The sequence below is a fragment of the Lutra lutra genome, chromosome 17 (genome assembly GCF_902655055.1).
Source record: "Lutra lutra chromosome 17, mLutLut1.2, whole genome shotgun sequence".
NCBI lineage: Eukaryota > Metazoa > Chordata > Mammalia > Carnivora > Mustelidae > Lutra > Lutra lutra.
In genome coordinates, this window is record NC_062294.1 from 59,664,522 (window position 1) to 59,691,756 (window position 27,235).

The following is a 27,235-nucleotide window of genomic DNA, read 5'->3' on the forward strand; positions in this document are numbered from 1 at the left end:
ATTATTTTCTCTGACAATGACTTTACCTACACAAGATAAATATGCCCGGAGGTCCTGAGATTTGTGTACACACTGATCCTACAGTCACTGTCACAGAAACTTGTCTGGATCCATTTCTAGAAGAGGCACATTCCATCCAGTTGGCTGCAGCCTCCTCCCCTTCCTGTTAAGTGTTTCTGTACCAATTATGGTTTCTCCTGCCCACTGTGGTCTTTCAACCAGTGACCCGAGCCCAATGGGTTGTGGACATCAGGGCACATGGCTGCTTGTAAAGCCAGGATTAATAAGCCCTCAATAGTGCTGACATCCCTGTGAGACCCCCTTCGAGTAAGGGAAGAAATTCATGTCACTGGCAGAAGCACTAAGAGTCTCACACCTGCTCCCTCCTGGGGCTCGTCACTGAGGCTCCTAAAACACACGTCGTCCAGACCTGAAACGAAAACCAGAAAGCCCCGCAGTTTTTGCTAGGAGGCTGTGAGGCACCAATCAATGCAAATTTAGTCCAAACTGGCAGGCTACTGGCACAACCTGGCTGGCTCAGTAGAGCTTGATTCTCCCCCCGCACCGTAGAGCTTGATTCTTGATCTTGGGGTTTTGAGTTTGAGCCCCAAGTTGGACACAGAGTTTACTTAAAACAAACAAACAAACAAACAAAAAACTGGCAAGCTATTTCCTGCCATCCTCCACTTCCTCCTCAAGCACAGCTAGTTTGAGACTCTTTGAAGTTTACCATTTGACGCTTGTTGAGCCCAAATCTATTTATACACTACTCCACACAGTAAGTAGAACATTCATGATTAAAGACTTAAACAGTAAGGCTTTGATTATCATTTTATCCAAATCAATGTGGAGAAGACAGTTCTCTAGTTTGCGACTTGGAAGCTGGAAAAACTCATCACAAGTATCACACGCAATCAACATGTTCCTGAAAAAAGGTAGCCATTCTCTGTAAGCTGCCGGCCAAACTCATGATGTTCTCTGGGTCATCACTGCTGCAAGTCCATGACATGAAGGTATTCAAGGAGGAGGGAAAGCTGACCCCAAAAAGACCTCAAGTTACTGCTAATCTGCTCCAGTTCATGAGAAGAGAGGTCAGCTTCTCTGAGTACACTGGGGTGAGGACTGATGTGCACTGTGCGGACCTACCAGTTGGCAGAGGTGAAAGGGTCACAGAACTGTCAGTTACATAAATCCAGAGAGTTCTCTGGACAATTTAGAAAATGCGACATGGCCACACATACTTCCAACATAAATTTAAGAAATTTCCCCACAGTAAAAGATTCAAATCAGGCAAAAGGCTCCTCAAAGGGGCTGCCTGGGTGGCTCAGTGGGTTAAGCCGCTGCCTTCAGCTCAGGTCATGATCTCGGGGTCCTGGGATCGAGTCCTGCATCGGGCTCTCTGCTGGGCAGGGAGCCTGCTTCCTCCTCTCTCTCTCTACTTGTGATCTCTCTCTCTGTCAAATAAATAAAATCTTTAATTTAAAAAAAAAAAGGCTCCTCAAAGAGTTTTCACCAGTGGCATTATGCTGAATAAGGAAATTGCATATTCATTATAGAACCATGCCTTTCTCTAGTGTGAACTCTCCAATGTTGAGAGAGGTTAGATTTTCCCCTAAACGATTTCCCACATTCACTGCACTCATAAGGTCGTTCTCCAGTGTGAACCCTGTGATGGTAAGAGAGAGCAGTACGAGTGATAAAAGATTTCCCACATTCACTGCACTCATGAGGCTTTTCTCCAGTGTGAACTCTCTGATGATAATGGAGGGCAGTACTACTTATAAAAGATTTTCCACACTCACTGCATTCATAAGGCCTCTCTCCTGTGTGAATTCTCTGATGATAATGGAAGCTGGAACTAAAAGTAAAAGATTTCCCACATTTGTTGCATTTGTAAGGGTTTCCTCCATTATGAATTCTCTGGTGTATTGAGAGGGAATGTTTTTGTCGAAAGGATTTCCCACATTCACTGCATTCGTAAGGCCTTTCTCCTGTGTGACCTCTGTGATGATACCGGAGTGCAGAGCTAGAAGTGAAAGATTTCCCACATTCACTGCATTCATAAGGCCTTTCTCCTCTGTGGGATCTCTGATGATAACTAAGGGCGGAGCGAGAGGTAAAAGACTTCCCACATTCACTGCACTCAAAAGGTTTTTCTCCAGAATGAACCCTATAATGATACTGGAGTTCATACCTACAAATAAAAGATTTCCCACATTCATTACACTCATAAAACCTTTCACCTGAATGAACCCTTAGGTGCATATTGAGGCTATTTCTTCGGGTAAAGGACTTGCCACATTCATTGCACTCATGAGGCCTTTCTCCAGTGTGAACTCTGCGATGATACTGAAGAGCACTATGAGTGCTGAAAGATTTCCCACATTCACTGCACTCATGAGGCCTTTCTCCAGTGTGAACTCTCTGATGATAATGGAGGGCAGTACTACTTATAAAAGATTTTCCACATTCACTGCATTCATAAGGCCTTTCTCCTGTGTGAATTCTCTCATGATAATGGAAACTAGAACTACAAGAAAAAGATTTCCCACATTTGTTGCATTTGTAAGGGTTTCCTCTACTATGAATTTTCTGGTGTATTGAGAGGGAATGTTTTTGTCGAAAGGATTTCCCACATTCACTGCATTCGTAAGGCCTTTCTCCTGTGTGACCTCTGTGATGATACCGGAGTGCAGAGCTAGAAGTGAAAGATTTCCCACATTCACTGCATTCATAAGGCCTTTCTCCTCTGTGGGATCTCTGATGATAACTAAGGGCAGAACGATAGGTAAAAGACTTCCCACATTCACTGCACTCAAAAGGTTTTTCTCCAGAGTGACTTCTATAATGATACTGGAGTTCATACCTACAAATAAAAGATTTCCCACATTCTTTACACTCATAAGGCCTTTCACCTGAGTGAACCTTTAGGTGCATGTTGAGTCTATGTCTTCGGGTAAAGGACTTGCCACATTCACTGCACTCATAAGGCCTTTCTCCAGTGTGAACTCTGTGGTGATAATGGAGAGCAGTATGAGTGCTGAAAGTTTTCTCACATTCACTGCACACAAAGGACTGTCCTCCAAGGTGAACACCCTGGTCCTGTGTATCTGTGTGTTTGGGACCAAAGGCGTTCTCACATCCTCCCCAAGCACCACGACTGCTTTCACATTGTAACGTTGCCCTGCACTGGGGAATCATGTGTGGTTTCTCCCCAGTACGAGTGGCCTCTTGCCCCAGATGCCCCAAGCCAGACAGCAAGTCCTTCTCCACCTCTCTACAGGTAAAGGGCTTTCCCGAACCACCGGATCCCCAGCTCTTGACAGCAGAGGCCCTGTCCACACGGCTTCTGAATGGTTTTGCTCCCACGGGCTGCTCCTGCTGCTGCTCCAAGTTCACACTGAAAGAAAATTGTTTCCTGCAGGCCCCACAACTCAACCGTTTCTGTCTGTTTTCTTTCCCCTGGAGCTCAGCCAAGTGGAAAATGTCTCTCAGGACGGGACCACACATCTCACAGGGGTGGGTCTTCCGGGAAGACAGAGCGGCCCTGGGTGTCCGGGTCTGGGATATGCCTACAGAAGCACTCTGTGCAAAGGGGGCCTCCTCATCCTCTTCTCCACAGCAGCAACCTGAATGCAGAGAAACGCTGGTGAAACACGTGCTGGCTGTAGTTGGGGGTGAGCCCATCACACACGCATCTGGCTCATCTGAGCATGAGTGTATGGCAGGCTTTTCCAGACACCAGAGATGGAACACAGTTGAAGGAGTGGCCGCTGAGCACTCCTGGACCCCTAAGGTCAAAGTATCGTGGTACGCACACTAGCCAGAAGAATACAAAACTAAGGTATGACACAAGGGAGAGAGCTAGGATCTATAACTTACTCTCTGTCCACAGCTTCATGTTGGCCTGTTTCTTGGCTGAGTAGAAGACTGTGGGAAAATTTACTTTCAAGAAATTTGCTGCTGTTCAAAGTCAATTTAAGCATATGTCTACGTCTCATGGCAAACTGGCCAAGTGTGGATGCTGGGGTACACAAAAAGGAAAGAGCACTGGGAGAAATGGGTGAGATGTAGAGGCCTGAGAAGCTCCAATTACCCCCGCACTGCAAGTCATGGAATTACCAAAGGAGTAGATCCCAGAAGTCCACAAATTGTCAACAGTGAAGAAGGAAAGACAGAAACGGAGTGTGGCCACTGGCAATCACACCAGACTCTGGCTGAACAAACAAAGGTGCCCAGTATGATATGAACACAGAGCTGATATCACACCTTTCCCAACTGCCATTCACGAGGGCCCTATGCCTGTGAGCCCACCTGGTCATGCTGGAGCATGTCCATGCTATGACACACAAAGGACTCTTCCCTGTAAGCCTTCCTGAGCAACTACAGGGTACTAGGAGGATAGAAATACTGTAGGAAAGGAAGTCTGGGTGGCTTTGTTGGCCATCTGACCCTTGATGATCTCAGCTTAGGTCTTGATTGCAGGGTTATGAGGTCAAGCTCTGTGTTGGGCTCTGTGCTGGGTGTGGAGCCTACTTAGGAAAAGAAAAAAAAGAAAAGGAAAGAGAAGAAAAAAAAAAGGAAAAAAAGGGCAAGGGAAAGGAAAAGGAAAGGAAAGGAAAGAATGGGAAGGAAAGGAAAGAAATACTGGAGGAAAACAGGCTAAGTGGATGGCCAGCACTGTCCCAGCGCTACTCAGGATACGAAGGACCCAGAGAAGCACCCTATGTGACTGATGTCAGCAAAATGGTAGAAGTGGAGATACCATCCTTCACCCCACCAAAAATGAATTCAAGAGCTGCCCATGAATGACATTAGCTTCAGAGGGATCAAAAATCCAGTTAAGACCAATTACTACACAGTGGGACATAAAGGAGAGCACAAGCAGAAAGGACAGCTGGAGACTTTATTAGCAGAGATGTGGGGACAGGTCAGAAGGGCTGGTCCTGTCTGTATCAGTTACACCAGGCAGGTGCTACTGTGGTCCCTGCTCAGCCGACTCACGCCACCTTCCCCACAGGGGACACTGGCATTCTATGCCACTGAGTTGACCAACATGCATCACTGTCATGGACCCAGTGGCTATAAACCTTCTGCATCCGGCTCCCCCTGCTCCAGAGCTGCTGCTGTGCACCTCCAGGACAAGGACCGTGACTGCGCCCCCCGCAAAGCTGCGCGTGTCCTGGGCCCCAGATCTTCGTTCCAGACCCTGACCCCCAGTTGCATTGGGTCCGCTGACAACTCAAGGGAGTGGAAATACCCTCCAGATAGGCTAGCATGATGCCAGAGCCTCAGAGTCACTGGGTCTCCATGCACACACAGACACCCAACTTCATGGCTGCAACTCACAAAGTAAATGAACGTGACTGAGTTGTAATCAGTGTCCCAGGGCCCGAAACTGCTGTCACTCTAAAAAAGCCTGCACACCAGACCCTCTTCTGTGGCTGCTCCACGAGTGCCAGCCCATCAGATGCCGGGGCCGCTGCCACCACCTCAGGGTACCCAAGACTCGGACTCGGCACCGACCTCAACTCTGCCATGATACTCTCCTGGAAAAAAGCCACCAGGTGTTCCTCAGCAGTCTCCTCTGCTGCTTTGGACACTGCAGCCTTGGCCATCCAGCTCTCTTCCCGAGGCCTTGCCGGTGCTGACGGAGGCCCGAGAGTTTATCGTTGGGCCCTCCCCAGGTCCAGAGCGGTCATAACCCATGAAGCTGACACCCTTGCACCCACCTGTCGGTGAAGGACCCTCCTGACCAAAAGTACCACAAACTCTGGAAGGAGCAACCACACCATCAAATGTGCAAACATGAACGCAAGGATGTAAGAAACAAAAAATCAAGGAAACATAACACCATCAAAGGAATACAGTAATTCGTCAGAAAACAGAGTCAAGGAAATGGAGACATGAGACCTATCAGACAAAATTCAAAATAATTGTTTTAACAAAGTTTAGTGAGGCACAAGAAAACACAGGTTGGGGCGCCTAGGTGGTTAAGTAGGTTAAGCCTCTGGTTTCAGCTCAGGTCATGATCTCAGGGCCCTGGGATCGAGCCCCACATCAGGCTCTCTGCTCAGCAGGGAGCCTGCTTCTCCCTCTCTCTCTGCCTGCTGCTCTGCCTGCTTGTGATCTCTCTCTCTGTCAAATAAGTAAATAAAATCTTAAAGAAAAAAAGGAAAAGAAAACACAGGTAGATGACTCAACAAAAGAAGATACACAATAAACAAAATAAGCTGTTCAGCAAAGATACAGAAATCGTAGAAACGAACAGAGCGGGCTGGCCAAGGATGCAGTGAGGGGTAGTCACTGGTGGTCAGACGAGGCTGAGCGGAGTGAGCAGCAGACTCACCTGAGAGTTGCATGCTGGAGGCACGCCTTCATCCAGGTGTCTGGATGCCACAGGGGCTGCCCCGCAGATGTCCCAGACATCAGCAGAGAGGAGCGGCAGGGTGTGCAGTCACGCCACACTCTATACCCGCAATACAGGAGAGTTCCGGGTGTGCCCACTCTCCAAAAGGAGGGTCAGATATAAGCAGTGACACGTGAATCAATTAATAGTTGGCAACAGCCCACCCAATCACTGATGGGGCTCCTAATATGAGACCACAGGCAGCTGGGAAGACATCAAAATACGAGGACATGGAGCACTACTAGAGCATAATACATACCTGTACAACACTGAATCCTCTTAATGCCACCTCTCTCTTAAGAAGCAGGATGGCAGGTAATGAGTGGGACAGAAGAATGTTTCTGTCTTTCTAAACAGACTATCCTTAATGAACTGGTCTTTGTAGCAGAACTGTTTGACTCATTTTTTAAAAAGATTTTATTTAGGGGCGCCTGGGTGGCTCAGCGGGTTGGGCCGCTGCCTTCGGCTCAGGTCATGATCTCAGGGTCCTGGGATCGAGCCCCGCATCGGGCTCTCTGCTCAGCAGAGAACCTGCTTCCTCCTCTCTCTCTGCCTGCCTCTCTGCCTGCTTGTGATCTCTCTCTGTCAAATAAATAAATAAAATCTTAAAAAAAAAAAAATTTATTTATTTATTTATTTATTTATTTATTTATTTATTTGAAAGAGAGAGATAGAATGAGAGGGGAGAGGTCAGAGGGAGAAGCAGACTCTGCTTCTGCTGAGCAGGGAGCCCAATGAGGGACTCAACTGTGGGACCCCAGGATCATGACCTGAGCTGAAGGCAGTTGCTTAACCAACTGAGCCACCCAGATGCCCCTCAACTCATTCTTTGTGTTAGAAAACTTCCCACAGGGCAGCACCAGCATAACCAGCCTGTGCTTTTGAAGTCTCTTCTTACCAGTTACCAGAGTGACTTATGTGACCTTCCACTGTTGGGACTTGACTAGGTGGGTATTAAACTCATCAGGCATAATTCAACCAACCAGAACCAAGATGGTATATGTATTTGTTTTGTCTTAGGTGTTTAGCTCTGAGAGATCAACTAGATGGAAATGCTGGAGACCCATTTCATTTGCAGCAAAGATGCTTTGCTTTGCTTCTGTCAAAGGACTAGGACTATGGAAGGCTTAAACCACAAGTTTAGTTCGTTGTACTTTTGTATTGCCCTTGTTTTCTGAGGATTCAAACTTATACCTATTGCATCAGAAGAAACATTTCAATAAAATGTCCTTTGAATATTAACTACTACAATCATCTGATGACTTTCTTTTTTTAAGATTTTATTTATTTATTTGACAAAGAGAGGTCAAAAGTAAGCAGAGAGACAGGGAGGGTGGGGGAAGCAGGCTCCCCGCTGAGCAGAGAGCCCGATGCAGGGCTCGAACCCAGGACCCTGAGATCATGACCCAAACCAAAGGCAGAGGATTAACCCACTGAGCCACCCAGGCACCCCCATCTGATGACTTTCTTATCCTCTAACTAAAAGTTACTCATTTGAGATGCTGTTTGGTTAGAATCAAGGTCCCTTGTATATTTATGATACAGGTGATGGAAACCATCCCAAAGTGGCTATTTTAGAATACATACAGGGGCTGCTGGGTTAAGCGTCTGGTTTGGGCTCAGGTCATGATACTAGGGTCCTAGGATCAAGCCCCACATCGGGCACTGTGCTCAGCGGAGAGTCTGCTTCTCCCTCTCCCTCTGTCCCTCCCCTCTGCTTAAGCTCACGCATGCTTTCTCTCAAATAAATAAAATCTTTAAAAAGAGAGAGAGAATACATGTAGAGAAATGACTTTAGTATGATATAAACTATACAATAAAATGGAAATTTCATATATTTGCAAAAATTCTGTGTTGGTAAAAATTAACTTAACTTCCAGTATTAAATGTTTACATTAAAATAAGATGGTAACACTGTCCCATTAAAAAAATAGGGGGAAAGAGGAAGAGCCCAAGATGGCGAAGGAGTAGGAGACCTTAGATTTGTCTGGTCCCAGGCATTCAGCTAGATAGCTATCAAATTATTATGAACACCTGTGAACTCAACTGGAGATCTAAGGAAAGAACTGCTGCATGTCAACAAATAGAAAAGCGACCATTGTCTGCGAAGTAGGAGGTGTGGAGAAGGGAACCCGAGGTAATACATCAGAAGATAAACCATGGGGGTAGGATGCCCCTGGAAGGGGGCCAATGGAAAGTGATATATCAGAAGTATACAAAATCAGAACATTTATTTATTTTTTTTTAAAGATTTTATTTATTTATTTGACAGACAGAGATCACAAGAAGGCAGAGAGGCAGGCAGAGAGAGAGGAGGAAGCAGGCTCCCTGCTGAGCAGAGAGCCCGATGCGGGGCTCGATCCCAGGACCCTGAGATCATGACCTGAGCCGAAGCCAGCGGCTTAACCCACTGAGCCACCCAGGCGCCCCACAAAATCAGAACATTTAGAAGGCTGTTCCAGTGAGGGATGTCCCTGCCTGAAAGGAGCTCAGGTGGCGAGCAAAGTAGAATCCTAGGTGGGACAGTGTAGTCTCAGGATTCCCAGGGGTCACAGAAAGAACTGGGGTGTCTGAGTGCAGCAGAGTTCCCAGGCATTGGAGTGGGGAATCCGGCTGCAATCAGGGAGCCCAAGAGTGGGGTCCCAGCTCAGTGCTGCCATAAACCATGAACCGCCACACAGTAGGGCGACCACTCTCTGAGCAGGGTATCAGGAAGCAGCAGAGCCCTGGAGAGATCCCTCTTCCTCTCACGGGGAGGAACGGCATGCATGCACACCACAGGAGTCTACAGGGTTTGGAGACTCTGAGCAAGGTCACAAGTGCTTAGTCACAAGCTGGGTGAGCACAGAGTGTGGCTAGAGACCAGGGAAACAGGAGTATTGCCTGCTTTTCCCTGAGGATGCACTGAGGAGTGGGGGGCATGAGGTTTCCGTTCTGGGTCTGGAGATTGGGAAGACACCATTTTCACTGCCATCCTTTCAAGCTACAGGGAAAGCCTTCAGGGAACAAAAGCCACATAGAGCAATCCAGAGCCCCTGACTTAGCAACGCTTTCTGACAAGGGGGTGCAATTCCTCCCAGGGCAAATCAGCACAACAGGCCCCTCCCTCAGATCAGCAAGTTTAATGATCACACAGAACTGCAAAACTCCAGCACTAGGGGAAAACAGTACACAGAATCCATGGTTTTTTCTTATCATTCCTTAGCCTTTCAATTTTACTTTTCTTTTTCCCTTGAAACGATTTATTTTAGCAACTCTTTTTTAAGTCTCTTTTTGTTTTCATTCTTAGAGTTACATCCTATCCACTCACTGTATTTAATTTTATTTTCGTATATACATTTTATTTTCTTTACAATTTTGGGATGCAGTTTCTTCTAACAAACATACCAAAATACACACAGAGTCTAATGTATTGCTCTGTTCTCTTTACTTGTCTGATTATATTCTTTTTTTAAGTCTTTTTAAATTTTCATCCTGATAGTTACATTTTATTCCTTCAATGTATTTAATTTTATTTTTGTATAGTAAGTTTTCCTTTCTTCACAATTTTGAGATGCAGTTTCTTCTAACAAAAAGACCAAAACACACCCAGGATATAGTGTATGTTATTCTATCTGTTTATATTCTTTCCATCTTTAAAAAAAATTTTGTTTTTTAAAGTTGTATTTTATTCTTTCATTGATTTGGATTTTTTTTTTATATTTTATTTTTGTACATATATGATTTTTGTTCCTTACACTTTTGCCATCTAGTTTTCTAACAAACAGACCAAAATACACACAGGATCCAGTATACTGCTCTGTTCTATTCACCTGTCTGATTATATTCTCTTTCACTTTTTATTTTATTTTATTTTATTTATCTATTTTTAAAAAAGATTTTATTTATTTATTTGACAGGCAGAGATCACAAGTAGGCGGAGAGGCAGGCAGAGAGAGAGGAGGAAGCAGGCTCCCTGGCTGAGCAGAGAGCCCAATGAGGGGCTCGATCCCAGGACCCTGGGATCATGACCTGAGCCGAAGGCAGAGGCTTTAACCCACTGAGCCACCCAGGCGCCCCTATTTTATTTTATTTTTAAAGATTTTTAAAATTTATTTGACAGAGATCACAAGTAGGCAGAGAGGCAGGCAGAGAGAGAGGAAAGGAAGCAGGCTCCCTGCTGGGCAGAGAGTCTGATGTGGGGCTTGATCCCAGGACCCTGGGATCATGACCTGAGCTGAAGTTAGAGGCTTTAACCCACTGAGCCACCCAGGTGCCCCTCTCTTTTACTTTTAAAAAATGTTTATATATTTTTTGGTTTCGGGTCTCTTCTGATTTGTTTAGTGTATATTTCTAAGGGGTTGTTGTTATCATTTTAGTATTCTGTCCTCTTGTTCATCTACTCTTCTCTGGACAGAATGACAAGACGGAAAAACTCACCTCAAAAAAAAAAAAAAGAACAAAAGGCAGTACTGACAGACAGGGACCTAATCAGTATGGATATAAGTAAGATGTGGAACTAGAGTTCAGAATAACAATTCTAAAGATACTAGCAGGGCTTGAAAAAAAGCATAAAAGACACTAGAGAATACTTTCTGGAGAAATAAAAGAACTAAAATCTAGTCAAGTCAAAATCAAAAAGGCTATTGAGATTCAATAAAAAATGAAGGTTCTAAGGGTGCTTGGTTAAGTGTGTGCCTTCAGCTCAGGTCATGTTCCCAGGGTCCTGGGATCGAGCCCCACATCGGGCTCCTTGCTCAGTGGGAGCCTGCTTCCCCCTCCCCCTCTGCCTGCTGCTGCTTGTCGTTGTGTTGCTCTCTCCCTCTGTCAAATAAATAAAATCTTAAAAAAAAAAAAAAGGAGGCTCTAACTGCTAGAATAAACGAGGCAGAAGAATCAGTGATATAGAAGACAAAATGATGGAAAATAAAGAAGCTGAGTAAAAGGAAAATACACAACTACTGGATCTCAAGGGGAGAATTCGAGAGAAAAGTGATACCATAAGGTGAAACAATATTAAAATAACTGAGATCCCAGAAGAGGAAAGAGAGGGGCAGAGCAGAAAGTATATTGGAGCAAATTATAGTAGAGAACTTCTCTAATATGGGGAAGAAAACAGGCATCAAAGTCCAGGAGACACAGAGAATACCCCTCAAAATCAATAAAAATAGGTAAACACTTCAGCATATTAATAGTGAAGATTGCAAACCTCAGAGACAAAAAGAATATCCTGCAAGCATCTTGGGGACAAGAGGTCCATAATCTTCAAGGATAGAAACATTAGATGGGCAGCAGACCTATGTACAGAGACCTGGCAGGCCAGAAAGGACTGGCATGATATATTTAGGGTGCTAAATGAGAAAAACAGGCAGCCGAGAATACTTTATCCGGCAAGGATGTCATTCAGAATAGAAGGATAGATAAAGAGTTTCCAGGATTAAGAGAAACTAAAAGAATTTGTGGTCACTAAACCAGCCCTGCAAGAAATATTAAAGGGGATCCTTTAAGTGAAGAAAAAGCCCAAAAGAAGCATAGACCAGAAAGGAACAGAGAAAATATGTGGAAACAGTAAATATTCAGGTAATAAAATGTTTCAATTGAAACTGTTTCAATAGGTACTCTGAAGGTAAGTGGCCTAACTGCCCCAATCAAAAGACACAGGGTACCAGATCGGATAAAAAAGCAAGACCCACTGATATGCTGTGTGCAAAAAGTTCATTCTAGACACAAAGACACCTCCAGAGTGAAAGTGAGGGGACAGAAAACCATTTATCATGCTAATGGACATCAAAAGAAAGCTGGGGTAGCAATCCTTGTATCAGACAAATTAGATTTTAAACCAAAGTGTAATAAGAGATAAGGAAGGACATTATAATATAATTAAAATGTCTATCCAACAAGATCCACCAATTGTAAATTTTGTGCCCCCAAGATGGGAGCAGACAATTATATAAACTAATAACAAAATTAAAGAAACACATTAATAATAATACAATTATAGTAGTTTAACACCCCACTCACTGCAATGGACAAATCATCTAAGAAGATCAAGAAGGAAACAATGAAAAAAAAAAAAAAAAAAAAGAAGGAAACAATGGCTTTCAATGACCCACTGGACCAGATGGACCTCAAAGATATATTCAGAACATTCCAACCTAAAGCAATAGAATACACATTCTTCTCGACTGCACATGGAACATTCTCCAGAACAGATCCATACTGGGTCACAAATCACGTCTCAACTGGTACCTAAAGGTTGGGATCATTCCCTGCATATTTTCAGACTACGATGCTTTGAAATTTGAACTCAATCACAAGAAGGAAGTTGGAAAGAACTCAAATACAGTGAGGCTAAAGAGCATCCTACTAAAGAATGAATAGGTCAACAGGAAATTAAAGAATTTAAGAAACTTGGGGCGCCTGGGTGGCTCAGTGGGTTAAGCTGCTGCCTTCGGCTCAGGTCATGATCTCAGGGTCCTGGGATCGAGCCCTGCATCGGGCTCTCTGCTCAGCAGGGAGCCTGCTTCCTCCTCTCTCTCTGCCTGCCTCTTTGCCTGCTTGTGATCTCTGTCTGTCAAATAAATAATAAATAAAATCTTAAAAAAAAAAAAAGAATTTAAGAAACTCATGGAGACAAATGAAAATGAAAACACAACTGTTCAAGACCTTTGGGATGCAGCAAAGGCAGTCTTATGAGGGAAGTATAGAGCAATACAAGCCTTTCTCAAAAAAAAAAAGAGAGGTCTCAAATATACAACCTAACCTTACACCTAAAACATCTGGAGAAAAAGAACAGCAAATAAAGCTTAACCCCAGCAGAAGAGAATTAATAAAAGATCAGAAACCAATGAAATAGAAACGTAAAACAGATCAACAAAAGTAGGAGCTGGTTCCTTAAACGAATTAGTAAGATTGATAAACCCTGGCCAAACTTACGAAAAGAAAAGAGAAAGGACCCAAATAAATAAAATCATGAATGAAAGAGGAGAGATTACAACCAACACCGACAAAATACAATTGTAAAAACATACTATGAGCAACTATACGCCAAGAAATTAGGCGATCTCAAAGAAATGGATGCATTCCTAGAAATATATAAACTACGAAAACTGAAACAGGAAGAAAGAGAAAACTGAACAGGCCCATAGCCAGCAAAGGAAATTGAAACATCTCCCAAGAAACTAAAGTCCAGGCCTGGATGGCTTCCCAGGGGAATTCTACCAAACATTTCAAGAAGATTTAACACCTATTCTTCTGAAACGATTTTAAAAAACAGAAATGGAGGGCGCCTGGGTGGCTCAGTTGGTTGAGCAACTGCCTTCGGCTCAGGTCATGATCCTGGAGTCCCGGGATCGAGTCCCACATCCGGCTCCCTGCTCGGCAGAGAGTCTGCTTCTCCTGCTGACCTCTCTACTCTCATGCTCTCTCTCTCTCAAATAAATAAATAAAATCTTAAAAAAAAAAAAAAAAAAACAGAAATGGAAGGAAAACTTCCCCACATCCAGCTCTCTGCTCAGCAGGGAGCCTGCTTCCCTTCCTCTCTCTGCTTGCCTCTGCTTACTTGTGATCTCTGTCTGTCAAATAAATAAATAATATCTTTAAAAAAAATAAAAAATAAATAAATAATAAAAAATAAAAAAAACAAAGCAAAACAAAACAAAACAAAACAATGACAACAAAAAACAAGATCCAACTGTGTTGTGGATATTTGACTCACTTCAGCATTAAGGACACACGAAGGCTAAAAGTGCAGGGAGCAAAAAGTGTACTTCTTGCAAATGGAATACAAAAAGCAAGCAAAAATAACAATACTTTTATCAGATAAAATAGACTTAGAAACAAAGTCATAACATAAGGATAAAGGAGCTAATGTATTGAGAGGATGTAACAACTACAAGTGTATATGCACCAAACATCAAACTACGGAGCACCTAAACACAGGAAGCAAATATTATCAATCCGAAGGCAGATAGACAGTAACACTGTAATAGTAACAGAGGGTCTTCAGGGCACCTGGGTGGCTCAGCGGATTAAGCCTCTGCCTTTAGCTCAGGTCATGATCTGACGGTCCTAGGATTGAGCCCCACATCGGGCTAGCTGCTTGACGGGGAGCCTGCTTCCTCCTCTCTCTCTGCCTGCCTCTCTACCTACTTGTGATCTCTCTGTCAAATAAATAAATAAAATCTTAAAAAAAAATAATAACAGAGGACCTTCAATATCCCCCTATCAACAATGGGTAGATTATCCAGACAGAAAAGCAAGAATACTTTGTATTTTAACTATACTTTAGATCAAATGGACCAGTAGGTATATAGAGAATATTCAATTCAACTGCAGAATAACACACATTCTCCTCAAGGGAATATAGAACATTTCTTAGAAAAAATCATATGTTATAAATCATGAAACCAGTCATAACAAATTTAAGAGGAATAACATCAGTTATCTTTACTGACCATGGTAGTATAAAACTAGGAATAAATAATAGGAGGAAAGCTCAAAATTAAAAAAATATGTGGATATTAAACAATGCAATCATGAAAAACAATGGGCCCAATTAAAAAAAAAAATCTTGGGCGCCTGGGTGGCTCAGTGGGTTAAGCCGCTGCCTTCGGCTCAGGTCATGATCTCAGGGTCCTGGGATCGAGTCCCGCATCGGGCTCTCTGCTCAGCAGGGAGCCTGCTTCCTCCTCTCTCTCTCTGCTTGCCTCTCTGTCTACTTGTGATCTCTCTCTCTCTCTGTGAAATAAATAAATAAATAATCTTAAAAAAATAATAATAAAAAAATTAAAAAAAAATTTTAAAAAAAATCTTGAAACAAAGAAAGCAGAAACACAAAATAATAAAGCTTATAGAATACAGCAAAAGAAGTTCTAATAGGGAAATTTAGAGCAATAAAGCCCTACATTAAGGCAAAGGTATCAAATAAGCAAATTTATATCTCAAACAAGACAAAAGAACAATTTAAGGCTGATGTTAGCAGAGGGCTGAGATCATAGAGGGCTGCAAAAAGCTTCAGCTCTAGGGGAAAATAGTATCTAGCCTCCTTTATACTTTTATTCTTTATTCTTTTCTTTATTTAATTTTTTCAATTCTTTATCTTATTAACTTTTTTGCGTTTCTATTTTTATACAGATATTTTTTACATTTATTTATTTATTTATTTATTTATTTTTTGCTTTCATTGTATTATTTTTTCTTTCTTATTTGGGAATCTAGATTCTTTTAACAACCAGACCAAAACAAACACAGAATCTAGTTTGGTGTTGTTATTGTTTTGTTTTTCCTTTTTCTTTCTTTTCTTTTCTGCACAAAATGACAAGATGGAGAAATTCACCACAAAAGAAAGAACAGGAGATGGAGATAGTACTCATGGATAGTGATTTAATCAATACAGATATAATTAAGATGTCTAAAGTAGAATGTAAAATGATTATAAGGATACCAGCTGGGCTTGAAAATAGCATAGAAGACACTAGAGAATTCCTTATTGCAGAGATAAAAAAACTAAAATCTAGTCAGCCCAAAATTAAAAACGGTACAACCAAGATGCAATCCCAAGTGGAGGCCATAAAAATGAGGACTGACAAATGAGAGGAGTCAATCAGTGATACAGAAGATATAATTATGGAAAAGCATGAAGCTGAAAAGAAGAGGGAAAGAAAGGTAGTGGACCACATACTTAGACTTAGGGAACTCAACAGCAAATTATTAAAAGGTGATGACACTTAACGTTGGAGTCCCAGAAGATGAAGAAAAAGAAAAGGGGGTAGAAAGTTTATTCAAACAAACTATAGCTGGAAACTTCCCTAATCTGAGGAAGGACACGGACATCAAAATCCAAGGAGCACAGAGAACTCCCATTAAATTAAACACTAGGGCACCTTGGTGGCTCAGCTGACTAAGCATCCAACTTTTGATTTTAGCTCAGGTCATGATCTCAGGGTTGTGAGATTTAGACCTGCACTGAGCTCAGTGCTGGGCATGGAAGCTGCTTAAGATTGTCTCTCTCCCCCTGCCCTCCTCCAACCTATTTTTATAAAAAATAAATAAATTCAATAAAAGCTGACCATCATCAAGGCATACTGTATGTCAAGTTCACAAAATACACAGATAAGGAAAGAATCCTGAAAGCAGCAAGGGAAAAGTCATTAACCTACAAGGAAGATAGATCAGGTTTGCAGCAGACGTGTCCACTGAAATTTGGCAAGCCCGAAAGCCATGGAACTATTCAATGTGTTGAAAGGGAAAAATATTCAGCCAAGAATTCTTTTTTTTTTTTTTAAGATTTTATTTATTTATTTGAGAGAGATCACAAGCAGGCAGAGAGGCAGGCAGAGAGAGAGAAGGGGAAGCAGGCTCGCTGCCGAGCAGAGAGCCCGATGTGGGGCTCGATCCCAGGACCCTGGGATCATGACCTGAGCCAAAGGCATAGGCTTTAACCCACTGAGCCACCCAGGTGCCCCTCAGCCAAGAATTCTTTATCCATAAAGGCTGTCATTCAGAATAGAAGGACAGACAGTTTCCCAGACAAACAAAAACTAAAGGAGTTCATAACCACTAAACCAGCCCTGCAAGAAATTTTAAAGGGGATTCTTTGAGTGGAGGAAAATAAACAAACAAAAACCTCCCCCAAAAACAAACAACCAAAAACCCCAAAAGCAACAAAGACTAGAAAGGACCAGAGAACATCACCAAAAACACCAACTCTATAGACAACACCATGACACCAAATTCATATCATTCAATAATCACTGTAAAATTTTTTAAAAAGATTTTATTTATTTATTTGACAGATCACAAGTAAGCAGAGAGGCAGGCAGAGAGAGGGGGAAGCAGGCTCCCCACTGAGCAGAGAGCCCGATACGGGGCTCGATCCCAGGACCCTGGGATCAATTCACTGTAAATTAAAATGAACTAAATGCCCCAATGAAAAGACGTAAGAATGGATTTAAAGCAAGATCCATCAGGGCGCCTGAGTGGCTCAATGGGTTAATCCTCTGCCTTCGGCTCAGGTCATGATCTTGGGGTCCTGGGATTGAGCCCCGCATCGGGCTCTCTGCTCAGCAGGGGCCTGCTTCCCCTCCCCTGCCTGCCTCTCTACCTACTTGTGATCTCCCTCTCTCTGGCAAATAGATTTTAAAAATAAGTAAATAAATAAAACAAGATCCATCTATATGCTGCCTAGAAGAGGCTCATTTTAGACTAAAGACACCTACAGATTGAAAGTGAGGGGATAGGGGCACCTGGGTGGCTCAGTGGGTTAAATCCTCTGCCTTCAGCTCAGGTCATGGTCTCAAACCTTTCCAAAAAATACAAACGGAAGGAGAACTTCCAAACTCATTCTACAAAGATAGCATTACCTTCATACCAAAATCAGAAAAAGACCCCACTAAAAAGGAGACTTATAGGCCAATATCATGATGAACAGGAATGCAAACACTCTCAATAAAATCCTAGCAAATCAGAGGCGCCTGGGTGGCTCAGTCAGTTAAGAGTCTGTCTTCAGGTCCGGTCATGATCCTGGGGATCCTGGAATGGAGCCTGGTGTCAGGCTCCCTACTCAGTGGGGAGCCTGCTTCTCCCTCTCCCTCTGCCGATACCCTCACTCATGCTTGTGTTCTCTCTCTCTCTCTCAAATAAATACCTTTTTCAAAAAAAAAAAATACTAACAAATCAAATCCAACATTACATTAAAGAATTACTCACCACAATCAAGTCGGATTTCTTCCTGGGCCGCTATGAGTGGTTCAACCACTGCAAATCAACGTCATACACCACATTAGGAAAAGAAATGGTAAGAGTCATATGGTCTTCTCCATAGATGCAGAAAAGCATTCGACACAATACAGCATCCTCTCTTGATAAAAACCCTCAACAAAGTAGGGATGGAGGGAACATACATAAACATCAAAAAGGCCATATATGAAAGACCCACAGCTAATATCATCCTCAATGGGGAAAACAGAAAGCTCTACCTCTATAGTCAGGAACAAGATAGGGATGTCCACTTTCACCATTACTATTAAACATAGTACTGGAAGTCTTAGCTTTAGCAATCAGAAGACCAAAAAATAAATAAATACACAAATAAAAGGCATCTCAACTGGCAAGGAAGAAGTCAAAACCTCACTATTTGCAGACGACATGATACTCTGTAGAAAATCTGAAAGACTCCACCAAAAAACTGCTAAAACCAATACATGAATTCAGCAAAGCTGTAGGATACAAAAGTGATGTGCAGAAATCTATGGCATTTCTATATACTGGTTACTTCACCAGTAACAAAGCAGCAGAAAAAAGAAATCAAGGAATTGATCCCATTTGCAACTGCACCAAAAACAGTAAGATACCCAGGAATAAACCTAACTAAAGAGGTAAAAGATCTTACTCTGAAAACTATAAACTATAGGACACTCATGAAAGAAACTGAAGAGGACACAAAGAAATGTCAAACAGTCCAAGCTCATGGATTGGAAGAACAAATATCGTTAAAATGTCTCTACTACTCAAAGCAATACACAAATTCTGTGCAATCCCTATCAAAATAGCATGTTTCACAAAACTAGAATAATCCTAAAATTTATACGGAAACACAAAATTCACTAAATAGCCAAAGCAATTCTGAAAAGAAGCGAAACTGGAGGCATCACAATTCCAGATTTCAAGCTATATTACAAAGCTGTAGTCATCAAGACAACATGGCACTGGCACAAAACAGACACATAGATCAATACGGAACCCAGAAATGGACCAATAACTCTACGGTCAACTAATCTCCCAAAAGAAAGAAACAATATCCAATAGAAAAAAGTCAGTCCCTTCAACAAATCCTGTTGGGAAAACTGGACAGCCACATGCAGGAGAATGACACTGGACCATTTTCTTACACCATACACAAAAAACAAATTAAAAATGGATGAAAGACCTAAATATGAGATAGGAAACCATCAAAATCCTGGAGGAGAACACGGGCAGAAACCTCTTTGACCCTGGCTATAGCAACTTCTTATTAAACACGCTGCTGGATGCAAGCCAAACAAAAGCAAAAATGAACTACTGGGACTTCACCAAGAAAAAAGCTTTTGGGGGCGCCTGGGTGGCTCAGTGGGTTAAAGCCTCTGCCTTCGGCTCAGGTCATGATCTCAGAGTCCTGGGATTGAGCCCCGCATTTGGCTCTCTCCTCAGCAGGGAGCCTGCTTCCCTTCCTCTCTCTCTCTCTGCCTGCCTCTCTGCCTGCTTGTATCTCTCTGTCAAATAAATAAATAAAATCTTAAAAAAAAAAAAAAAAAGCTTTTGCATAGCAAAGGAAACAATCAACAAAACTAAAAGGCAGCCTACAGAATGGAAGAAGATATTTGCAAACAACATATCTGGTAAAGGCTTAGTATCTAAAACCTATAAAGAACTTACCAAACTCAACATCCCAAAACAAATAACCCAGTTAAGAATCAGGCAGAAGACATGAATAGACATTTTTCCAAAGAAGACATCCAGGGACGCCCGGGTGGGCTCAATCAGTTAAGCGTCTGACTTCAGCTCAAGTCGTGATGCCAGGGTCTTGGGATCGAGTTCCCGCACTGGGTTCCTGCATCTCCCACTTCCTGCCGTTCGCCCTGCTTGTGTTCATTCTCTCTGACAAATGAATAAATAAAATCTTAGGGGCACCTGGATGGCTCAGTGGGTTAAAGCCTCTGCCTTGGGCTCAGGTCATGATCTCAGGGTCCTGGGATTGAGCCCCGCATCTGGCTCTCTGCTCAATCTCTCTGTCAAATAAATAAATAAAATCTTAAAAAATAAATAAATAAATAAATAAAATCTTAAAAGAAAAACTTAAAAAAAAAAAAAAAAAGACATCCAGATGGCTAAGAGACACATGAAAATAAGCTTAACATCAAACATCATCGGGGAAATACAAATCAAAACCATTATGATACCACTTCACACCTGAGAGAATGGTTAAAATTAACACCACAGCAGGGGCGCCTGGGTGGCTCAGTCAGTTAAGCATCTGCCTTCAGCTCAGATCATGATTTTAGGGTCCTGGGATGTAGCCCCACATTGGGCTCCCTGCTCAGTGGGCAACCTCTCCTCCCCGCTCCTGCTCTCTCACTATCTCTGTCTCTCTCTCAAATAAATAAAATCCTGTTTTTTTTTAAAGTGTCTAGGGGCACCTGGGTGGTTCAATCAGTGAAGTATCTATGTTCAGCTCAGGTCATGTCCTCGGGGTTCTGGGATTGAGCCCCATGTCATGCTCTCTGCTCAGATAGGAGTCTGCTTCTCCCTCTCTCTCTTTGTGTTCTCTCTCAAATAAATAAATAAATAAAATCTTTCTTGGCGAGGACGTGGAAAAAGGGGAACACTCATGGACTGTTGGTGGGAATGCAAAACAGTGCAGCCACTCTGAAGAACACTATGGAGGTTCCTCAAAAAGCTAAAAATAGAGCTACCCTACAATCCAGCAATTGCACTACTATTTACCCAAAGGATATAAAAATACAGGTAAGAAGTGGTATATACACCCCGATATTTAAAGCAGCATCAACAATAACCAAGTAAGAGAGCCCAAATGTCCACTGACTAATGAATGGATAAAGAAGATGGGGGGGGTGTCTGTGTGTATACACACATATATACAATGGAATATTAGCCGTCACAAAGAATGAAATCTTCCCATTTGCAACTATGTGGATGGAACTAGAGTATATTATGCTAAGTGAAATAAGTCAAACAAAGATAGACAAATATCATGTGATCTCACTCACTTATATGTGGAATTTAGGAAAGAAAAGAGATGAACATATAGGAGGGGGGGAAGAGAAAAAAGGAGAGAGGGAAACAAGCCGTAAGTGCTTCTTAACGATACAGAACAAACTGAAGGTTGATGGCAGGAGGTGGGTGGGCAACGGACTAGATGGGTGATGGCTATTAAAGAGGACATTTGTTGTGATGAGAACTCGGTGTTGTATGTAAGTGATGAATCATAGAATTCTACTGCAGAAACCATTACTACACTGTATGTTAACTAACAAAATTTAAATTAAAAAAAAGAAAAAAAAAAGGCTATCATATGGTCTACCATTGCCATTTCCAGGTATTTATCCAAGGAAACAAAATCAGTATCTCCACAAAGTATCTCCACACAGAGATATCCACTGAGGTTTTATTACCAATAGCAAATATATGGAAACATCAGTAAGTGTGCCTGAGTGTTTAACGTGACAAAGAACATTTAGTAGACACACACATGCAGGAATATTCAGCCACGTAAAAGAAAGCAAAACTGCCACTTACACAACATGGATGAACCTAGAAAAGACTATGCTACGTCAAACCGCACAGAAAAGACAGCTAGTGTACGGTACCACATATACGGAAACTCTGGAACAAACAAACAAAAACCCCAGAAACAGACTAGAATGCCAGAAGCTAAGGACTGGGGGACAGGGGAAGATGGTCAGGGATACACACTTTCATTTACAAGATGAGTAAATTCTGAGGATCTAATGTTGAGTACAGTTGTTAATACTATACTGTACACTTGAAATTTGGTAAGAGAATAGATATTAAGCTTTCTCACCACCAACAAGAAAAAGGTAATCTTAACAAATGATGTGTGTGTTGATTACCGTCATTTAGGTAATAATTTCATATTGTATATCGAGTCATCATGTAATATACTTGCAATAATATAATTCTACCTGTTAATCGTATTTCATCAAAGTTGAAGGAAGGGGGGCAGGTGGAAGAAGAGATGTAAATATTACCCAAAGAACCACACAGGACAGTCTTGAGAAGTACTCCATGGTATACCTACACAGTGGCCATGCCAATGCCTCCAATTTCAGGCACAGGCAGGCACAGGGAAATGTCACCCCAAGGAACGGTTCAAAACCCAGGCCACAGAAATGGCACCGACCTGAACACAGAGACCCAGCCAGGGAGAGGGCAAGCAAGATGCATTCCATCAGCCTCAATGCAGGACCACTGACCTGAGATCTTACCCGATCAGGGCTCAGCACAGGGGGTACTGGGGCTGTGGGCGGACAGAAGGGCACACCAACAACTCAGGGCCAGCAACAAAAGCAACGGCCCAGAAAGCTGGGGAAGCACGCAGTGAACACAGTCCACACCAGAGAAGGACAAACCCTCCCCTGGAGAATGGAGGAGGGGAGTCCACAGGATACAGAGTCCAGGGCAGGTCAAGGGGACGCTGAGGGCCTTACCCAGTGACGATACAAGTGCAAAGTTCTCCAGCATCACATGGTGGTACAGCCGTCTCTGAGCCTCATCAAGAAGCCTCCACTCCTTCCAGGAGAAGTACACGGCCACGTCCTCAAAGGTCACACCACACTACCATGAAAGGAAAACATGGAACCTAAGCATTCTCTCTCTGAGAACCCACCAGCCAACCCACACACCCACCCATCTCCCCTGCCAGCCCAGTTCCCCTCCTCAGATAATAACAGGTCTTGGTGCCTCTAATGCTGCTCTCCTCTCACCTTCCCACCAATCACTGTTCAGTGCTCAGCAATAACACGCAGGGGACACATGGAAGCAATGTGGCCTGCAAGTCCCAAACCCCTGCCACGATATTCCCATGGAGTCTCCAAGGTCATGCCCTCAAGACAGCCAATTATACGCCCTGCTCTGCCGGGACGTCTTCAATACCAGGACCCTGAGGCCCTTAGCTCACACTTCCTCTCCATGTGTACCTAATTTTGTAGACTGAACCTCTCTCATAACTTCGGACCCCACAGATGAACACCCACACCTTCCTGCTCCACACCAAAGGATTCTCCCTTGACTCACACCTGTTCTTGACACATGACACCCAATGGATGTTTAACAAACACAAACAGGTTCCACTACTACCCCAGTACTGCCATGGATCCCAACTGAGGGAAAGCCTCAAATGCTGCTGAGAAGCCTCCTCACCTGCCTCTAATCCTCCCTGCAGTACGACACTCACAACCACGTCAGCTTAGGATATTCATAGACCCTCTTCTATTTCTGTGCCACCCATACTGTCCCTCAACAATCAGAACCCTCCACTCCAAACTGAACCTCTGTGAAAACCCCAGCACTAAAGGTCTCCCTGCCAGGCACAGCGAACCACAAATGACCACATTTGTCCAGACCTTAACAACCAGCAAGACTTTGAAACACCCCAGGCACCATAAAAACTCATAATAAAATTCTGTGAAGCCATACATCATCGAATAAAGAGCAGGCCCAACTTCATTCTCAGCAAAATTACTCCTGCATGTTCTCGCTATCTCTTGTCCCATCATCCCATGGAAGGCTTGTCCATGTATCTGCCAGATCACTGCCTCTCTCCTTCACCTGTGTTCACAATGCCCAGCAACCCCGAACACGTGTTGAGCAGGAAAACCACTCTTCAGCACACTTTACTAGGTCCCTCTGACCTACTAGGAGCATTGCCATGACACTCTGCATCCCCTTCCCAAAGGTGATCCAAGTCTCCACCCTGGTCCACGCAGCAGCCATCACTTTTCAAACTCTCCACCATGAATCTTTCCCCCAGTTTCCCAAAATTTCCTGTCCAGCTGCCCATGTGATGCCATTAATCACACTTCACTGAAACATCAGAGATTGTAAACAATGTCAAAACAACTTAGGTATCCCCAAAGACAGTTAACCTACTGCTGACTTCATCGGCTGATGGAAGCTTTCATCTTTTCTGCTACCAGGACCTGTGAAAACTAACAATGGAAAATCTCACAAAATGGTATCAGGAGGTTGCAGGCTTGAGGGGAGATCTCAAACAGTATCACAGTGATTAACTGCAGACCAAAGAGGAAAAGACAGACTTGGCCTAATGTGGGACACTCTTTCTTTACCTCAAACCCAGAAAAACAGTCTTTCCCGATCACCCACCCAACAGTCAGCCACCGGGAAGCTACAACTCCCACCTTACTCCCGTCGCCTCAGAGTTGGTAACAGCCTTCCCGACTTCGTCCCTTTCCCCTTAAAAAGCACGACCTCCCTCCTCTTCTCCACACTGGCTACTGCTTTGACTCGGATTCTTCGATCCCAAACGCTGTTCCCTGTCGCTCCCACAGAAACAACATCTCTGCGAGTAAAGTGTCTGCAGTTTTCTCTTCAAGCGTCACCGACCAAAAGCCCCGGGGTTCCCCTCACTCCCCCCGTTCTCCTCTCCCCTGCGACACCCACAATTCGCCTCAGCCCTTCTCCGTGGTTCTCCAAAATCCAGGGCGGACACGGTGGCGGTCCCGGCCACTACCAGCGACCACCGCGAGTCCCTCCTGCTGCGCGCCCTGCCTGCGCGCTCACCCCCGGCGGCGGCGCTTCTCAGCGGCGCGAGAAAGCCCCCTGACACCCGGGTTAGCCACCAGCCAGCAGACACGGCCTCGGCAGGCAGTGCCGGCGCCGGCCTCACCCGCCGCGCCGCACCCTGCTCCTGACAGAACCAATGCAGCCGCGCCGTCCCCCGTTGGTGGCGAGGGCCCCCTGCAGCCCCCGCCCCGGAGGCCCCTCAGCCCAGAGGCCCCTCAGCCCGGAGCCCGCGCCCGCACGCAGCCGGCCGGCGCTCCCACACGGGCCCCCGCCTACCGGCGCCTCCCTGTCCCCGATATCGGGGCCTGGGCCTCAGGGTCGCGAGCAGGGGCCCCGCGCTCGGGCCTTCGGGGTCTGGGAAGGGGGGGGGCGGGGAGGGCCCGGGGACGAGCATTTACCTCAGCCGAGTCCCTGGGCGCGGCTGCCGCCATCGGACTCGGTGGGCCGGCAGCGGGCCGGTGGGGGAGCGGACACCCGGGCTCAACTGTGTGTGGCGAGGACCGCGCCGCTCCTCGCGTCTTCAGCGTCAATTAACCCGATCCTGACCCGCGCTCGGGAACCTGAGGAGATAAACAGACCTAACCTGAGACTACACCCCGCCGACGGGGATGAGGCCGGAAGTCCCGCCCCCAGCGAATGCGCGCGCCTAGAAAGACCGCGTTCCGTTCCCTCAGTGGCTCCTCGCTGCGCCCTGGCTACTGAGGCTCCTCGGGGTGGTGTGGCTCCCAGAGCTCGGGGTCTCCGGTAGGGCGTCCTCCACCTGGAATAAGGGAGCTTTGGTCACGTGGCACCCTGAGGTATGCTGGAAAGTGAGGCTCCTACCCAGGATTGGCTTAGCTCCTTGTTAAAGGCGGAGAAGAGCCCTTCTTTCAGATTCCGTAAAGCTCAGTCACCTCGCAAAGAAAACTATTCTTTTAGATGCTCTCAAATACTTTTACTGAGGTAAATGACGATATATATCATTTCGTATAGCGTTTCAGAAAGAAATGAGTCCGTGCATAGGTGAAAAGATGTTGTTGCTCCTCAGATATTTGCACCCTGAAACAGTCAGTTTTGGACTTGGTTAAGAATGCCAAAAAGGCCTTGTTAAACGACAAAAATTCAGCCCAGTACATTGTAAAGGTCTGCTGGCTTTATCCACCGATTTCTTAATTGGGCAGCCTCCCATCTAGCAAGTAGAGGGCAGCTCCAAAGCGCTACAGAGAGGGAAATGTTTTTAAAGGTAGGGCAAGAATACCATAAACAGAAAAAAGGAGTATGTTAGATGAGGTCACCTTATTGGGGGGGGGGGGGTGAATAGAGTCTTTTTTTTTTTAAAGATTTTATTTATTTATTTGAGAGAGAGACAGTGAGAGAGAGCATGAGCGAGGAGAAGGTCAGAGAGAGAAGCGGACTCCCCGCGGAGCCGGGAGCCCGATGCGGGACTCGATCCTGGGACTCCAGGATCATGACCTGAGCCGAAGGCAGTCGTCCAACCAACTGAGCCACCCAGGCGTCCCTAGAGTCTTTTTTTTTTTTAAGATTTTATTTATTCATTTGACAGACAGAGATCACAAGTAGGCAGAGAGGCAGGCAGAGAGAGAGGAAAGGAAGCAGGCTCCCCGCTGAGCAGAGAGCCCACCGCTGGGCTCCATCCCAGGATCCTGAGATCATGACCCGAGTGGAAGGCAGAGGCCTTAACCCACTGAGCCACCCAGGCGCACCCCCAAAATAGAGTCTTACTACGAAAATCCCTCATCTTTCTTTACGGGATGGAAAGGGCCCATCCCTGTGGCAAACTACCTTTTTGGTGCTGACCAGAAAATCCCCGACTGAGCTTGAAAACGAAATTTCTGGGGGAGGTTGGAAATGCATTGAGTTTAGGTATTCCGCCCTGGTCTGGTGACCTGATGGAGAAAAAGCGGCTCCATTTGTGGCCTGTGGTTTCCTCTTCCACACCCCATACAGTACATGACGTTGAAGAAGGACAAGGGATGGTAGGCCACCCAAAATGAAGTGGTCAATGACGCTGTCAGCCTCTGTTGCCACACAAACCCCTTTCGCCTGTACAGTGATTGTGTCGCATCTATCAAAGAACACTTTTATCCACATATTTTTACTCCATATTCTCAGATGTACTTAATTCCTTTTAGGAGTCTGACATCATCCCAAACATAGTGCAGCTTAACTGATGCTATTTTTGGTACCGAACATGTCTTGCCATTTTCAGTTGGAGCAAGTGTGCAAAGGGAGAATCTGAACCCTGAAATGAAGGGTTGTCTGAACCCAATGATCTCACCTTCTTTTTTTTTTTTTTTAAAGATTTTATTTATTCACTTGATAGAGATCACAAGTAGGCAGAGAGGCAGACAGAGAGAGGAAGGGAAGCAGGCTCCCTGCTGAGCAGAGAGCCGGACGTGGGGCTCAATCCCAGGACCGTGGGATCATGACCTGAGCGGAAGGCATAGGCCTTAACCCACTGAGCCACCCCATGATCTTACCTTCTTACCGGGAAGTGATTCTTCTTTCTTCAGGCACTGGTAATAC

General features: G+C 44.4%; 1 protein-coding gene across 2 annotated transcripts; it reads right to left on the bottom strand.

Moving 5' to 3' along the window:
* Positions 1 to 25,327, bottom strand: LOC125089009 (zinc finger protein 256-like). Of its 2 annotated transcripts, none has more exons than XM_047710744.1 (4): positions 25,108 to 25,327; positions 22,615 to 22,741; positions 2,916 to 3,629; positions 1 to 1,454 (listed from the first exon to the last, which is right to left on the bottom strand). In XM_047710744.1, the coding sequence occupies exons 1-4, from the start codon at positions 25,138 to 25,140 to the stop codon at positions 1,357 to 1,359; spliced, it is 972 nt and encodes a 323-aa protein (XP_047566700.1). In that variant the 5' UTR covers positions 25,141 to 25,327; the 3' UTR covers positions 1 to 1,356. The 2 variants fall into 2 exon arrangements, with proteins under 2 accessions (XP_047566700.1, XP_047566699.1); XM_047710743.1 differs by having other exon boundaries at positions 1 to 1,301; positions 1,496 to 3,629.
* Between the last annotated feature and the right edge of the window lie 1,908 nt (positions 25,328 to 27,235).

Coding starts and splice junctions, on each gene's coding strand:
- LOC125089009 (XM_047710743.1), bottom strand. CDS start 25,140: ATGGCGGCAGCCGCGCCCAGGGACTCGGCTGAG. Junction 22,742..25,107: donor CGCCCAGGGACTCGGCTGAG/GTAAATGCTCGT, acceptor CTTTCATGGTAG/TGTGGTGTGACCTTTGAGGA. Junction 3,630..22,614: donor TGCACTTGTATCGTCACTGG/GTAAGGCCCTCA, acceptor CTCTGCATTCAG/GTTGCTGCTGTGGAGAAGAG.